At 40.8% G+C, this 17202-nt stretch overlaps 2 protein-coding genes across 2 annotated transcripts; one reads left to right on the forward strand and one right to left on the reverse strand.

Annotated features, from left to right (window-relative positions):
* Positions 1 to 1475: 1475 nt before the first annotated feature.
* On the reverse strand, positions 1476 to 4366 carry ankrd49 (ankyrin repeat domain 49). Its single transcript, XM_062478582.1, has 3 exons — positions 4165 to 4366; positions 3115 to 3366; positions 1476 to 2397 (listed from the first exon to the last, which is right to left on the reverse strand). Exons 2-3 carry the CDS (start codon positions 3349 to 3351, stop codon positions 1921 to 1923), a joined length of 714 nt encoding a protein of 237 aa, XP_062334566.1. The 5' UTR covers positions 3352 to 3366; positions 4165 to 4366; the 3' UTR covers positions 1476 to 1920.
* A 3990-nt stretch (positions 4367 to 8356) lies between these two features.
* LOC134034186 (G-protein coupled receptor 83-like) lies at positions 8357 to 11245 on the forward strand. The gene is made up of 4 exons (XM_062478576.1): positions 8357 to 9044; positions 9281 to 9406; positions 9780 to 9913; positions 10420 to 11245. Exons 1-4 carry the CDS (start codon positions 8541 to 8543, stop codon positions 11156 to 11158), a joined length of 1503 nt encoding a protein of 500 aa, XP_062334560.1. The 5' UTR covers positions 8357 to 8540; the 3' UTR covers positions 11159 to 11245.
* The last annotated feature ends 5957 nt before the right edge of the window (positions 11246 to 17202 follow it).

Here is a 17202-nt window from a genome sequence, read left to right on the forward strand (position 1 = left end):
CATCTTGGTCTTATGCCAATTTACGTATGGATGTATGATTATTATGTACGGTCAGACCTTTGGCAGACGCGCTGCAGTCAGGCTGCTGTTTATCTAGTCTACTTGTCCAGGAGATTGCACCAAAAATTACCTGTGGCGTCCGTTCAATGTATCAGATGAGCTTATATAACACCTCAACCTAGCCTACCTGCTTAAAAAACAAGCTTGTGTAACATTTATCATCCGATTAAGTTAAAAAGTAGTTATTTGATTTACTAATGCATAGTAAAGGCAACACGGCAAAACGAAATTCGACCACAGGGTACTGTTTATAAAGTTCCACTAGAGGGCAGAAAGACCCTTCATTCCCAAAGTTGAGCAAGACCCCATAAAATTCTGAAAGTAGTTCTGTGCGCATAAGTAAATAACTTATTTGATTAAGAAACATGATTTGAGTGCACAAGATAAACAATTTAATGTAGAGACCTTAGGGGCTCCGTAAGTACAAGATCAGCCTGGGTGACATGGACATTCTGGGGTGAAAACAATTTGATACGGTGAGTTTGCTCCATTTTATGGTGACTGTGCATCTGATGAGGCATCTGAGAGGCATGATTTTATAGTAGCTTAGACCTACATTTTCTTTTGCACACAAGATAACTTGTGCATAGGAGGAAAAATAAAACTCACTGGACTTATTGGCTCCGTAATACCCTAAGGGACAAGGTCGCTTTTCTCATCTTAAAAGATGATTCCATGTAATAGATAAACACTGCATATCCATGCAAGACAGCAAATTAGTAAATGCCCTGATATGATAACAAAGAATAATTGCAATTACAATTTGCAGTTTACGTCATCAAACCATTTCTTTGAGTTACTCATTTGGAGTGTCACATATCCAGGTAATCTGACAGAACTAAAATGATACCACGTAGACCTGCAGCTTCCTCCTTCTCATCGGAGAGCTGAAATGAGGATTGGGGCTGGACATGAATGGATTGTTTGGACATGAAACGAGAAGTAATAAAGAAATAATATGGATTCATGAAACAAGAGGATAGGGTTGTGTTTGTTTTAACCCTTGTGTTATCTTCAGGTCATTCTGACCCATCAGTCATTGTGACCCACCGTCGTATTGCCACAACTTTACCGCATACAAAAACAAAGTTTGCCAGTTCGATTCCCGGTCATGCCAACTGACGTTGTGTCCTTGGGCAAGGCACTTCATCCTACTTGCCTCGGGGGAATGTCCCTGTACTTACTGGAAGTCGCTCTGGATAAGAGCGTCTGCTAAATGACTAAATGTAAATGTAAAGTGAAGCATTTTCTTTTAACCTTTGGGCTGTCTCAGACCCCCCACATTGCGAAGGTTAAAAGAAAATGCTTTTTATTTGTTTTAGTATTGGGTAAAATTGGGTTAACACAACGATGGTTCGTTGTGAACCTTTGGGTTATGTGACCCGAAGGCAGCACAAGGGTTAAAGTAGCCTATGTGGCCGCTCAAACAGCTGCCACTCAGTTCCCATGACAACCAATACAGTTGGATTATGAACTTCATCTGCAAAACCTATTGGCGTCTGTATGAGTTCTTCTGTTCTACAAACAGGTGTAGGCCTACGTGTATCCAGTAGGAAGAGTAACGCCTTGTACTGCTCCAGGGGGTTGCTGTGAATCACGTCACCACTTTATTATGGAGGCTCATGATATTTTTGGTTGAGGAAAAATGCTTCTGAAAGACTTCAGATAAGTGGGATGTACGCTCTAAACTGTACACTTGCATTGCCATTGTAGATATTTACCATGGAAGGGGAACCAATGTTTTTGTTGGTATTGTTCTAGTGTGGTTTATTCTGAGTTCACATTGAGAGTAATTTGCAATAAGACATGTACACATTCAAAATGTCCATGGAAGCAAGCAAGGGTAAGAGGTAGGGGAGTTCAGCACGGAGGCAACACGCCAATAGAGTCTTCCACCATCTCAAACAGGAAGTGATGCGGTCCGCTCCGCCTGGCAACCTCGCTCGCAGTCTCTCCTCCGCTGCTGACAATCCACGGCTGCAGATGGCGCTGCGAGAGCAGGAGCTCAAGCGTGTGGGCGGAGTCTGCAGGTGATCGGCTGGTGTGGGAGGCGGCCAGGTGCAGTGGTGTGAGCCCGCCATTGGTCTGGCTGTTAAGCTCTGCCCCTCTATGCAAAAGAAGGGTTGCCACGACTACGCGGCCCCAGCGACACGCACTATGGAGTGCCGTCCATCCATCGACCGTGCGGAGGTCAATGTCCGCTCCCGCCACCAGTAGTGTGGGCACCATGGCAACATGACCTCCGTATGCCGCGCGGTGTAACGGGGTGTACCCATCTGTGTCTCTGCAGTGCACCAGTGAAGGGTCACCTGACAGCAACCTCTGGACTGTCGTCAGCTGACAGAGAAAGAGAAGAGTAGGAGTAAGAAGGACAATTGTTTCATTTTGTTGTTGTCAATAGCAGGGTTTCACCTTGTTCAATAGAACTGATAAAAGGATACAATGAGAAGAGAAAACATCACATATTAACTTCAGTAAAGCACTGTAAGGTTTAGAGTAAGAACAAGAACTGATCATTCTTAATATGCTGGTTTGAGGAAATATATCCAGTTAATCTTTAGATGAAGGCCGCGACTACCACTTAAACTCAAGGCATACTCTTCTGTACATCCCAAACTCAGATGTGTCTTGAGAACCATTAGGTCCCAGGCCAACCGCTAGCCGGCTATATCCTGGCATTGGCCTTGGTAATAAAATGGTTAAATTATTATCATGGTAGACTTAAACATAAATATGTATATTAAAAATGTATATATAATAATCTGTGGCAACAGTGCCTATGGTAGGCCCACACTAACAAAACAATAACCCAAGACCCATTATTAACGGTTATCTGAATTGAATTTCCTTCAGGATTCATAGAGAATATAATCATAAAAAACCTGCTATGTCTCGAATAATCTCCCCTCTGACTGTGTGTTACACTAGGCTGGAGCAGAGTTGTGGTCTAATTGAGTAGATGAATCGATTTCTAGCACTTAATGTGTCTGTGTGTGTTTATATGCATAAGATCATGACCATGTGTCTTTTGTGCGTGTGAACTACTGAACTCACACGGTCATTTTCTGCCGCCCATAGTATGAGATCCTGTGGTCTCCCCTTCAGCCTCTCCTCTCTCTGGGTGTACCACTCCTCATTGTGCTCCCCCTCTTCTTCCTCCTCCTCCTCCTCCTCCTCCTCATCTTCCTCCTCCCCCTCCTTTCCTGGCCACAGGCTATGGCCTCCACGGGGAATTAGGTGCCCATGCGTCTTCAAGAGCTCCAGCTGGTTAAAACCATCTGGGAACTCCATTGTGCTGCAAGTTGACTAATTGGCCATTTTCATAATGGCAGAATGAGCGAGTGTTGATACATCAAAACTTCACCTGCCTGTGAAGATGGCTTTTCCTTCAGCTAGTACCCCATTGGTGTTTCCATGACAACATTAAAGACTCATTTAAGAAGCATTACCATGTGTTAAAAGAGTCCTTAATGTGGTCGTGGAAACACCAGCTGAAAGAAAAGTCATCTTCACAAGAAGAAACTGTGAAGAAAATTTCCTGAGTACGTTAATTATTGTATTTGCTTATTCATACTCATAACGAAAGCTTGAGAATTATTTTGAGTAAGATAATCAGTACAGTAATGCAGCTTCATCGCAACACTATGATGAACAGGCCTCGCTAAACAATACATAGATATCCCAAAGAAGCTAGTACCAGCTAACTAGCGCATTATTTTAATACAAACGAAGTGTTTTATTGTGCCACAGTACATAGCTCTATGTTTTTCAGTACATGTGATTTGCTGCTTAGGAACGGTGTTATGTCCATACTGTACTGGTTTTCAAACTAACTGGTTTCCGTATATTGTGTTTACCTAGAAGCAGCAGTTGTTAGGTAGCATTTGAAAATCCCAGTATTATGTTTGTGATTGTGTGACGAATCTGGAAAAAAGGCAGGCAACAACTGCTGCTGCTGTTAGGTAAACCAGTAGGGACATAACACCGGCTCGCTCGTGAACGATTTTAAATTGGCTGTACAAGCACTTACATTTTAAGTGAAAAGCAATCAAGCAAGCAACCTCAACACAACAGTCAGCAAAATAAGTTGATCACAAGTCTTACCTGGCTAGCTAGTTAGTTGCCTCGTGTGGTTTGGTATCTATTACTGTAGTACTGTATAAAGCTGGATAGCAGTAAAATACCCGGTTATTCAACAGTTATCTACACATCTAAAATACGTTGATGGTACATATCTTTTTAGAAACACGAGACGCGATCTGGCAAGAAAAAGCTTCTTCTTCTTTTGTTGTTAAGGGAGATTGCAACCAATATTTAAGAGGTGCATCATCGCCACCTACTGTTTGAGAGTGTGAGGCCGGTGGCGAGGCTCAACTTTTTGGTGGCGGTTAGAATTTTTGTCCGACTTGAGACGGCGCCAACCCCACGTCACTGTGATGTGTGATTACACTGTGTTATTCTGACACCTTCAGTTTCGCCAATGCTCATATCCGGACCAAAAAGTACAATTTAATTAAATATTTTCCTTTATTGACAGACTGCTATATTATTGTGGAAGAAAGTGTTTTAGTCCGCCTCTTCACAAATGGAAAGACTACGTTGAGTTCTGGTTGTATTATCAATCTGCAGATTGGAGAGAGTCAGTGCCCAGGGACCCTTTTGGGTACTAATAGGGCCTTGCCTGTAGTAGCCAGTTTTTCCACATGGTTGCACACATATGGAGTTTGCTTATAGAATTCATTCCCGTTGAAGCATATTTTATAATTTTCTAATTAACGTCATGAGATGACAACAGGGTCCTACAATTTCTTTGGAGCTTGCGTCAGTTGCAGATGGGGCTGTTTTTTCCCATCACCATAACCTCCAAACCTATTGTTTAAACTATATAAAGCATCCAAACATTTGGAGAAGTTTCATGGGTGTAGGCTACTTACATTTTACAACTGATATTTCTGTGTATTTTAAATAAGTGCATACTTATTATTTATGAAGATTGCATATATTAAAAAGCATAGGCTAGCCTACAACATACACTTGTTGCTGCTCATTTACAAAATACTAAAGTGAAAGTGTCGATTACAACAGGGTTCTCTTCAAATTTTCCTTAGCGCAAGAAGTAGGGTTCATGGTGCTGTGATTAACATGTTGGTCTTTGTGGCCTTGCTGAGAGCAAACACACCTAATAACCAATAATATGTCTTCAGTAACCATGACAACCTCACTGGGATGTACCTAGTAGTCATGACAACTCTTCTTTAAGTGGCATGTGAGTCGTGACACAGGATTTTATTCCGTTTTTTTATAAATAGTTCTAGAGCATGGTTCACAGCACTTTGAAATGATTGTAACGCAAGTAGGTCATGCCCGGAGCATCTTGTTACAATGGACAAAAACTCAATTGAATTTGAACTTGGAAGAGAATCTGTAAGTATGCATGCTGCTCCAAATTCCTTCAGGGTGTAAACTTGTCTGTCATTTTCATGGTGAAACCAATGGGGTCAAAGTCCACTGAGCAGCCAAGTCATTAAAGGCTGTATTGTTGGCGAAAATGTCAAATATGTTATGGTTCCTGATTGGTGTTACAATGTTACTCCTGGGCCCATTCTTAACCTGTCAGCTCAGTGAGTTTTATTGATCTCTAGAAAGCTCCCAATTGTCTTTTTGTGTGTTATGACGCTTTCATTGGAGGTGTTGAATGGGTGGATTGGCTTACTAACTATACTGTATCATTTATATTTGTCAGTTCTTAATTTCAACAATGAAAGTCAGTCACATTCCATTGTCTTTCACAAAGTCCAGATGCAACAAAACAACAACACTGTATAGACTACAGGACATCCATCACACTGCACAAAAGATAGGACAAAAAATGCCAACACTATCTTGGTTGTGACAGGCACCTCAATAATGGTAACCAACTAATGAAAACCTGAACATTTCTTTGTCTATATGTTGTTGTGTTAAAGCACTACAACGCAGCAATGGCATTTATTAAAAAAGTTAAAATATACTATCTACTCTGCTTTCAATTGCATTTGTCATGTTTATCTTCTGTTTTCTGTGTATAGGCAATATTTAATATGATCTCCTGATCAACTTGCTGCTACCAACGGACTTAATAATAATGATAATTATGAATGTTCTTCATAGTCAAGGTCTTCATGGTCAAGGCAATCTCAGGGCTACAGGTTTTAAAAGAAAAACAATCAAGCCCTAAATAACTAGTGATAAATAATCTGTCAGTCTCTGGCATTCTCTGGGTCTTTCTTAAGTGCACCAAAACAAATGTATCCACAGAGAAAATGGCAAGTGACTCATCTTACCTCAGCCTTCTCAGCAAACATTCAAGAAAAGCACACCGACCCACATGAACACACATACAGACACACAAACTTGATTTAAATGTTCTGTGATACATAATGTGACCTTTTATATGGTGTTTTATAGGTGATTAAGGATCCTTCATTTACATCTCAAAACAACAAGTCAAATTCCATGCAGGTGTCTGCACCCAATCAAGGTTTTTGAAACCCATATAATTATAAATCACATTAGGAAACGTAAAGAGCTGCTCATGACATACATGCCTGCATGTGACCAAACAAAATAATTGTGTATATGTGTGTGAATACATATGTAATCGGTATTATTCTGTGTAGGATGCTTGCATAGTGTTTAATTGTGGGTGGTGCAAGGTTGTATGCCTGCTATATGTACTGTAGACACATGTTGCCTCTATTTCTGGTTTGCACACATTTCTTGTTCCTTACACTTATTGTAACGAGAGTACAATGAATACAAATTGAGATTTATTCAGTTTCAACTTCGACACAACTTCGACAGCACTAGCTGCTGTAGATGAAATACTAAAAGGACAAGCCAATCAATTCAAAACAATGCAAGGTCAAGATGAGCAACCATTCTATTTCCCTCCTTAATTTGTTTATGTGGGTGTCCATATGTGAGTGTTCTAGAAAACTGTTGTTGTTTTAATTAGAGGTTGCATCTGACAGTTAGCACACAAAAGTCCACAATGATAGAGATTGGTTTGTCAAACGTTGACTATATGTATTTGTATGTGAATGCATGTGTGCATGTGTTGTCCCTGTGTTCAACAATGCATACTAATTCCTAGACTTGACTGTATAATTTGTGACTCACTTTAATGCAATCAGAGTTATATTGGCATGTGTGAAGTGTTTAAAAAAAGGGAGTGCTTTCAAGGAGCTCCACAAGGCTGTGTTTTATTATTGCATAATGAAAGGCTTATATCAATGACCTTAAATGTTACACCTCTAGCCAAGCTATTCATTCAGTGCCAGACTGCCAATATTCTTTATTGTAGCAAAGTGTGTGGTTAGAAAAAGTCCCCGATCAGTTTCCATTTTTGGAATTTCGAATTACAATTTTTGAAGGTCCAGTATTTAGGAGCAAAGGTACTTCCTACTAAATTAATGATACAAAACCTTACCCGGGTACCATTGCACACTTTCATCATGGGAATTTATTATTCAAATTCGAACTTCTTATGTACCACCGAAACATTACCTTTTAAAAAAAAGGGATTATAGCTTTTGCTCCATTCTTTTTTCAGTTTCAGAAGCGTCCCAGGAGTGGCTCCCTGATCTGCTTCGCTAAAGAACTGGACTTTTAAGTTTATTCAAGGGTAGGCAATGTTGTTGAGCACTTTTTAAAATAATATAAGCTGAAAAAGATGTTCACATCTTGATAGCAAATAATAAATCTAAAGGTTGGACAGTAAAATGAAATAAATCCGATATCTGTGTGCGTTGCAGGACTGTAGTAAACACGACCACTCATTAAGGTTGGACCGACACTAATGATTGGATGGCATTCAGACCGAATGTAGTGATTGCACTACTTGTTTGTCTGTCTACTAGGCAAAGAATAAATTAAGCGCAGATTTCAATGACGCACCGTGTTTGATAGAGCGCCTTCTGTCCAGTATTGCCGAGGGGGTGTTGGGGTGCGAGTTGACATGATTGGCAGCTGTCATCAGCACTGGAGAGGTGGCTGAAGTCAGGTGGCAAGATAAAGCCATTTGCTAAGAAATTGAAGATTGAACCCATATGCAACTATACATCAGACAGATTTAAGTTTCCTCCCTCCCCAGTTGCATTGTTCATGCATTCCATGTAAAAAGTCTCGCAAGTATAATAAAAAATGTACTAGCCAATGGCAACTCGAGCTTCACTGTGTCCGTAGAGCGTTGTTGTTGTTAGTTGATCTCGCGAACTCGCTAATACAGCTGCCGCAGCGCTCCTCTTCTGAAATGCTGTGGAGGACATGAACAAAACCTCATTGGAGCCCGCGCCGCAGACGCGCCCGGTGTAAATAAGGGGTTAGTGTATTATGTGGCGTCAGACATCAGACAAGACGTGCAGGGTGGAAGGGAGTGCATGGTCGTTTAAAACACAGAACGGATTGCATTTTCTTTCCTTTGCCTAACATTGTTGCAGATGCCTGCGAGGAGGTATCCGTTCGGATGTCCCATGTTTATCATCACAATTTCTCCTACCACAGCTGACATGAGAAGTTTGTGCCTTTGGCTATCCCTCACCTATTTGGCTACCACAAGCCTTAACGGGTCACGGGCGCACGAGCTCAACAACTCCTCACTTATCAGGGGTATTTCATCGGAGACCGAACTGCTAAACATATCAGGTCAGAAGGTGCTTAACCGTTCCAGTTTTTTTACGATAGACTTAGATGAGGGGACCCTCGCAGACTGGCGCTCAATGGCTGGAAAGAAGCGCTACGGAGGAGAGTCGCAGAACGGGAAAGTGAAAGCTTTGCTGGTTTTCGCTTACTCTTTTATAATTGTCATTTCACTTTTTGGGAATACTCTTGTATGCCATGTGGTGTTCAAGAACAAACGCATGCACTCCGCTACTAGCCTATTCATTGTTAACTTGGCGGTGGCAGACATTCTCATCACGCTTCTCAACACACCGTTTACCCTGGTAAGGACAGAAGACAACCACCCGTTTCTCAAAACACATAGGCCAAAAATGTGTAGAATTCGTATTCCAGATCTCGTAGCCTACTATTAAATTCGCACTATGTCGGTTCTTAAAAATTGTTTGGCAGGAATCTACTCTATCCACAAGTTTGTACACATTCACACGCTACACACAGCAGCAATTTAGTAGGATTTCTAGGAACGAGCTGCTATACCTCTTGCTGCTCTTTCCCGCAGGTTCGGTTCGTTAACAGCAGTTGGGTGTTTGGAAAAGGCATGTGCCACATCAGCCGCTTCGTGCAATATTGCTCTCTGCACGTGTCCACGCTGACTCTCACCGCTATTGCGCTCGACAGGAGGCAGGTAAATGTACGGGTTGGTTCAGTTAAAGCTGTAAATGTAAACCTTATGGTATAATATTCTATTATATTTAATAATATTATATTTATGTCTTAAAATGTAGGCCTACGCATACGCAAGGTACAATACCAACAGAAATCGTGGGTCTGTTAAAAATTGTACGGGCAATAAGCCCGTTGAAATTGCCCATCTTAGATTATTTCTGGCCCTTATGATTAGTAGTAGTATAGACTGTAAGTACGGTTCATGGAACACTTGCAATTGTGGAGAATGTATACTATGAAAGCTTGTCAATACAAACGTGGTCACACATTTACTTTGACCAGTCTTAAACCCCCACTGGTCAAAGCTGACATTGTGATGTGTATTTGTCTAGGTGATCCTGCACCCTCTCAGGCCCCGCATGTCTCCAGCTCGTGGGGGCGTTTGTGTGGCTCTCATCTGGATTATGGCCATCTGCTTCTCCATGCCTCACGCCATCTACCAGAAACTCCTGACCTTTGTGTATAGGTACACACAGCTCACCTTTCTACACACCCTACCTCTCCCCCTCAGTTACACTCTTTCTCTCTATCTTTCTTTCTCACCCACACACACACGATCAATCAATCTGTTTTAAATTCATTTTTTGTTAATCCTTCACACTCCAGTACCTCTCTTTTTCTTAAATTGTCTTTCTTTGGCTCCCTATATGTTTCACTGCTCCCCTCTCTATCTAGAGCCTGCACTCTTACTGAAAATTCAGCTTTTTGAGTTGAGTTGGGTGATTTTTTTAATGGTGTCTAAGGTTGGTAGGTGGCCTATTTTGTTGCCACCACCAACTGTTGTTGCTGTTGTGAATGTTGCTCCCCTTGCCCTCAAGGCACCACTTGACTTGTTGTTTATGAGATGCCACATTGTATTCACTCTCACACCTTGCTACCTACTTTTCCTTCTCCCAATCATACCCCTGATAATGGCCACTGCCCCCTACTTGCCTCCTACCTTCCTCGTTTCCATCACATCCCACTGCTTAGCAAGGAGAAGGAACGGAGCCTGTGCGTCCCAGACTTCCCAGAGCCCTCAGATGTCTACTGGCAGTGTATCGACCTGCTTACCTTCATCCTCCTCTACGTCCTCCCTCTTCTAATCATCACTGCTGCCTACTCCACCGTGGCCCGCCGCCTGTGGCGCCGCAATGCCATTGGGGACACTACCACATCCCAGTATGCCGCCCAGAGACGAAAACGCCGCCGCACACTGGCCATGCTGCTGGTGGTGGTGAGCGTGTTTGCCATCTGCTGGTTCCCCCTCAACTGTTACGTTGTGCTCCTGTCCAGCCAGGCCATTCGCTCATCCAATGCCTTGTACTTTTGCTTTCATTGGTTGGCTATGAGCTCCACGTGTTACAATCCATTCATTTACTGCTGCCTGAACCCAGCCTTCCGCAAGGAACTGAGGCTGTTACTGGGCATGTGCAGGTGGAGATTGAGGGCCAGAGAGGTGGGGGTGGGACCAGAGCAGGGGGCTCTGCCCTCCAGCACGCCATGTCATAGGGCCGCGTGGCCGGAGAGCCATGCATCTTTACAACCCAACCAAGCCTCATCCCAGAGAAGCCATACATCCCAACGGAACCACATCTCTGCCCGACAGAGCCATGCGTCCGCTGATAAACCAAATGCCCTCAAAGATAGGTACCTCCTTTTCTGCACGAGCCATGTGCAAACAGGTAAAACAGACATTCATTCAGTGGAACCAATAGTGGCTGTCAGCTAGTGGCACAACGAATCACAAAAGTCATGGTTCGGAAACATACCATATAGTTCTGAGTCACGGATGGGATAATATTTCGGATTAGCAAGATTTTTAAAAATATATATAGTTTTGTTTTCAATTTAAGGATGCGGGCGGCTTTTCAAGTTCTTCCCCTCCTACACGGTAATGGCTGTCATTATGCTTGTTTCTTTTTAGCTTTTTGTTTTGCAAGCATCCCAGATTGATTGTTTCAGCGTGCCTCGTTTACGTGAATCCACAAAAAGCAACTGGTCGCACACTGGTCGCAACTATTGCAAATTCGCACTTCACGTCAATCAAATCAATCCAGGTGGCCAGACCCATCTGTCAGAGCAAATAAAACATGAGCTTCCAGATTTGTCTGGTTATAGATTTGTCAGGCTATATTGATTGTAGAATTTAACCAGGAACCACTTTGACTGTAATATTAATGGGGATCCACATACCAGGTGGCGATCAAGCTTGTTTTGTGAAATCCTCATCTTTTCTTTTAAAGGGCACACATGGATATCAGGCGGAGCTGCTGCAGGTGCTTGGTTGAGAAGGCTCTGGGTGCCTTCATATGAAGGCTGAAGTTGGTAGGCCTTGGAATGAGCGGATTGGAAACAGATACTCATTATGTGAGGATGTAGGGAACTTTTAAGTAGTGTCAGTCTGGATAATTTCAAAGAACGTTATATAAATGGGGAGATAATGAGACATCTACCACTAGAGGAGAGGCATGTCAAAGCACATATGCTAGTTGTGAATCAACTCCTGAGTGCCAGTAATAATGAAAGAGAGAGAAGGCCTTCAAATGGGAGCATCTCTTAGTGCTGATTTAAATCAGGCACAGTGGAAAAATTGTTTTTCAGAGTCGGTTAGCAGGTGTTACTCTTGGGTTGCACCAATCAACTTTATATTCCAGCATCTTTTTATATATGTGGTATTTTGGATGTTTGATATGTTTGTGTGTTAATGACAGATGACGTGTTGTTGGTGGTACAGTATATGTTGCTTATTGGTTTTCCTTTCAAACTGTGTAATGAAGCGAAGAGTAGTTCTTCATATATGTTAAGGTAGATCTAATTACAAAAGTTTTTGTTTGTTTGTTTCTGCTTCTTGAAAGCATGGTAGAGGGTAGTATATAAGTGTTTTTTAAAGATTTTTTGTGATTTGTGATTGTGAGGTGATTATACATAATGTTAGTTACAGGGCTCTTTTATTACTGTGAAGTGGATTGGATTTGGATATTACCAACAGCTATCAGAACTGAACTCTAAATGCCACTGTCAAGAACCTTGTTTATTGTTTTCAAAATTTGTGACAAAATGGTGTCAATTGTGCTTGTGGTTGAGATTACATCTGAGACTGGTTTCCTGGTTCAGTTTCTTTTTTCCTGCTGAACCTTAATGCAGGTTGTCTTAGATTGTGCAGCCACCTGTGAAATAGGGCTATTGCAGTGTCATGGATTAGAGAAATCAGATCAGAATGGGAACTCTCACTCACTTTCTGCTGTGCCTGGAGTTAATTGCCTTAACTCACACACTTTCCATTGAATGCACTTCTACATTCTGAAATATAATGTTGTAAATGGTTTGCACAGTATGTGTTATGTGATGTGTTGACTACTGTTTTGTGTTGGCTGGTACGTGTAAGTGAGCACAGTCCACATTTGTCCAGTGTTGTTAAGTGTATTCATTTGAGGTCAAGTTCCTATTCAGATGTGGTTGTTTCAGAATGCCTATTTCTTTTGGCTAATTGTTATTGAACACACCAATGGTCATGAGTTATGGATTATGTGTGTTCATAGGTGATTTTACCGCGGGTGCATTTGCATCCCCTCTTGTTGGGATGAAAACATTTACATTTTCAATTTTATGTAAAAACACGATGAAATGTTTTAAAAACATTTTTAAGTGATGTCAGAGTTGTATGTTCTATTGTGGTTTGCTGTACTATAATGATATCATTTTAAATTTTAAGATCTAGTATTAATTTTGAGCATGTTTTTGTAAGCAAAAAAAAAATCACTACCCTTTGCACCCCCAGTTTTAAAACCTAGAATCGCCTATGTGTGTGTTTGTGCTCAAATACTAATACCTGTGCCGTTTCTTTGTTAGCTTGTATTGTGGCAGCTGCTGGGAAAATTAAGAATGTTTCAGAAGGCATTTCACATGTGTCTTTCCAACTATGAGAGTTGAGAAAACGATACAGTGCTGCTTCCTACACCTACAGTCCGGTGTCCCATGTATTCTGTTTTGTGGTTGTCAAGGGCATGATATATTGTACTACAGTAGAGATGACTGAATTTAAACTACTTTTGGTGAACAAGAGAAAATGCGTTCTTGTTTTTTGAGTCCTTATATATTCCATGTGACAGACTTGAAACACTCAGTCACTTGATGAATATTAATTAAAAAGGAAGAAATAACATTTAGAATGATTATCTTTTGTGTGGTTAAATTTTTAACTGTCACTTACCCATTTCATTATGCCTTTCAGCAATTAATTCCAAGAAAGACGGAGAGAAAGGCTCTTTCTCTGTGAGAATAATTGGAGCATTGAGCTCCAAAGTGGGAATCACACAATCAAAAACATTTTCCATAGGAGAAGCTGTGCCATAGAAGTGCTTTCAAACCAATACTCCAGGGGAATGGCTTCTCTGGCACCCAGAGAGGTTGACCGCCTAGATCTGACAGTTGACCATTACAACAGCCCCCAACCCCATAGTATAATAGGAAGTTGGTGTGCTTGAAATTCAAAATACATTAACTGTACATTTATTAATTTAGCAGACAGTTGTATCCAATGTGATGCACAAATAGGGCACATTGTAAGTGCAGTACATAATCAAAGAAGGGCACAGTTCTAACTGGAAAACACACACGCACACACACACACTACAACATGCACCTGCCACCAACCCCAACTCTTTCTTCACCACCTCTCTCTCCTGCACTGTCATTACCATGGTTACGCTCACAAACACATAGACACACGGTCTTCAGGGTCACTATCCTTTGCTACCCTCTCCCTACTTGTGCATTCCACTCACCCTCTCTCCTGTTCTTACTGAGTTGTTTTCTTTCTTTTTTCCTGCTTTTCGTGCCACCAGCTCGCTTCATCTTGTCTGATATCCACGCATCATATTCATTCATAATTGTTACATATTCATTGAAATTATGACCACTTTTCTAGATGAGTCAGAGACCATTGCACACTTTTCAGCACATTATTCACCGCATATTTTTTTTTAATTTAATGTTTTCAAAGAGCGATTGCCTGCGGCGTGTCATTTATAAATGTATTCATGAGCGTCTTTGTCTCTGCCAGCACACACCTGAAACCTTAAGCAAATGGTTGCTTGTACATTTAGTGATTTTAACTTCAGATTATTTGCATTTCAGATTTCAGAAGCTGCACAGAAGGCACTATTTGGCACTATTTGCTTTGATCTCATTCCCAAAAATATTGATATGTACTTATTAAATACTCAGGCACAAAAAAAGGCTACAGTGAACATTCATGCTCAACCTTTACTTTAATTCTTCCGTGGTTGGAGCTGGGTCTGTACACGTGCAGGTACAGTGCCACACATTATGAATGACACATGATAGAGGAATGTAAGAGTGAGAGCCTGTATGTAGCAGAAGAGTGAGAAACAAGAAAGGGAGCCTGATCGAGGAAACTACCATCTGAAATAAATTATTTACTCTCCATGTTAAGGACAGAGCAAGCCAGATGGGGTACCTGACAATAGGAGAATAGTATTGCTATATCCTATCATTCATCATCCCTATGAAACTCAGCATAATGCCTCATCACTTAAACCGGAGCTGTTATATAGCTAAACATAGCTGACATTGCTAACATTGTTTGCCCCTTGGCTACAACTTCACACAGCATTTTTTGCGTTATTTTGTGGGTATGCTTTTCCAGAGAATTCATGAATGTGAATTTTAACTGCATCTGCTGTTGTGACAATTATGTGTTCCACACAAGAAAAAGCCCCCCACCTTCGGTATGCACTTAACAGCAACTGCTGTTCAGCACTACTGTCATACAATACAACAATCTTATTGTTCACATTTAACAGGACACACAAGGCTTTCCATAAAAAAGATTGTACATTTGTAAAAACACTGAATTTTTGTGTACGCGTTTCCTATATCAACAAAATGATTACTGAAAGGGTTACAGTGTAAAACTAAGGGAACTGACACTGCGGAAGTACTTCTTATAGAATAAGCTCATCACATCAGAATATAAATCATACATTCATGACCCAGCACTGCCAGGTGAAGAGCAGTTTGCTTCAGCAACAATATTTTCACACACATTGACTGGTTTGATCCTCAGTCCTTTGATACCTCATTACAACATATGGAGCTGTCTGTAGTACAACAGAAGCTAAAATAGCTTGCTTCGCAAAACTTGCCTAACCCAGCTTTAATAAACATTAATGTCTCAAAAACCGGGAGAGTTTTTGCAGTACACCACACTGGATCATCACAGTCTGGTCTGGATGCAGCTTCCTGTCTAAAAAAGAGAGCGTAAAAAATAAATGCAGTATGTATGAGGTTGAAGTCAATATACAGCCGGTGTGAATGTGAAATATGTGCATATTGAGAGCATTCACTTTTGGGGTACAGTGTCTGTAAGGTATTGATAATTAGGTTTTGGATATTTTTCATAGTCTTGATTCAGAAAATGAGGGTAATGAGGCCTAGAAGGTCTTGTCTTGGTACAGCTTAATGTATATGCAGCTGGAGCAACAGACAGGTATCAAAGCAATGAAGCAATGGTTTTAAAAATATCAATTTATTACACTAATTATCATGTGACAAAAATACAAATATGGACATTTTATATGTGTCCATTGCCTTATCATCCTTGAACAAGGATTGTTGCCAGCATTTGTTTCATGTATTGAGAACATTTATAACCTTTCCAAACCAAAATGTATAACTAACTACTTCAGTTGTTTCATGTTGAACATATATTATGCTTACAGGTTGTAAATCCTTTCTGCCTTAACTTAACACAAGATTGAATGAGTTTGATGATTTCTTATCAATATTATTGAAGGCCAGAAAATGTTTGTCAGAGTCTAGGAACAGTCTAATAGAGAACAGTGGCATCGGTCCATATTTTGTAATAAGACAACGTTTGAGCTTAAGTCTCCACTATCTTTCCCTACAGAGACAAAATGTCACCATTATCATAGAAATTGGAAAACAGTTATTTACTGAAGGACCAAAGATGAAAAGCCATGGATGAAAAGTCATAAAAAGTGTGAAAATCTGATTTTTCAAGTACATTATAGAAGGATAGAGTGTGTTTGTTACAATCGAGGATTAGTCCCACTGTTATCTGCAAATCTGTAGTACTAACAGAGACTGTTGCTTTAGGATAAGTATTGACCTGGAAACCATTCTCTTTGCAATAAGAGAGAAGCCAGAATCCATTTAGAGGTGTTAGAGAAAAATAATAAATTAACTAGTTCAGTGTGTGAGACCTCCTGAGACCTGTTAACATTATATCCTAGTCGTGTTACCTTTCACATCAATATCTGTCTGGGTAGGTTCTGCTGCTGGCTGCATAGTCTTTGCAGTGAATGTAGGGACTGAGACCAATAATATAGTTTTAGCATGTCATGGAATACATTTTATTGTAGCTTGTATCTATATTTTCGAATATTATACAGTTTCAAACATACATAGCTGTCTAGAACACAATTTAGTTACCGTCTGTATTGAATGTATAACCTTGGTTGAAGGCTATTCACTGACAATCTCTTTTTTTGTGGGAGATTTTATGGGATTTGGATAGACTTAAGCCGTAGATAAGGCTGGTATATATAGTATATACAGTGTGTAGGATTCAACCATGTACACCAATGTTTATTGCTCTCACCATACTTCACAGCAGCCTTATATTACTAGAAAACCCTGCCATACCCTCAATATTTCTGTCACCCACAACCCATCGAAATTACAGTTTTTGTAGAACCAAACAGCTACACAAAGTTACTGTGCATTGGG

Source organism: Osmerus eperlanus, chromosome 14 (assembly GCF_963692335.1).
Source record: "Osmerus eperlanus chromosome 14, fOsmEpe2.1, whole genome shotgun sequence".
Classification (NCBI taxonomy): Eukaryota; Metazoa; Chordata; class Actinopteri; order Osmeriformes; family Osmeridae; genus Osmerus; species Osmerus eperlanus.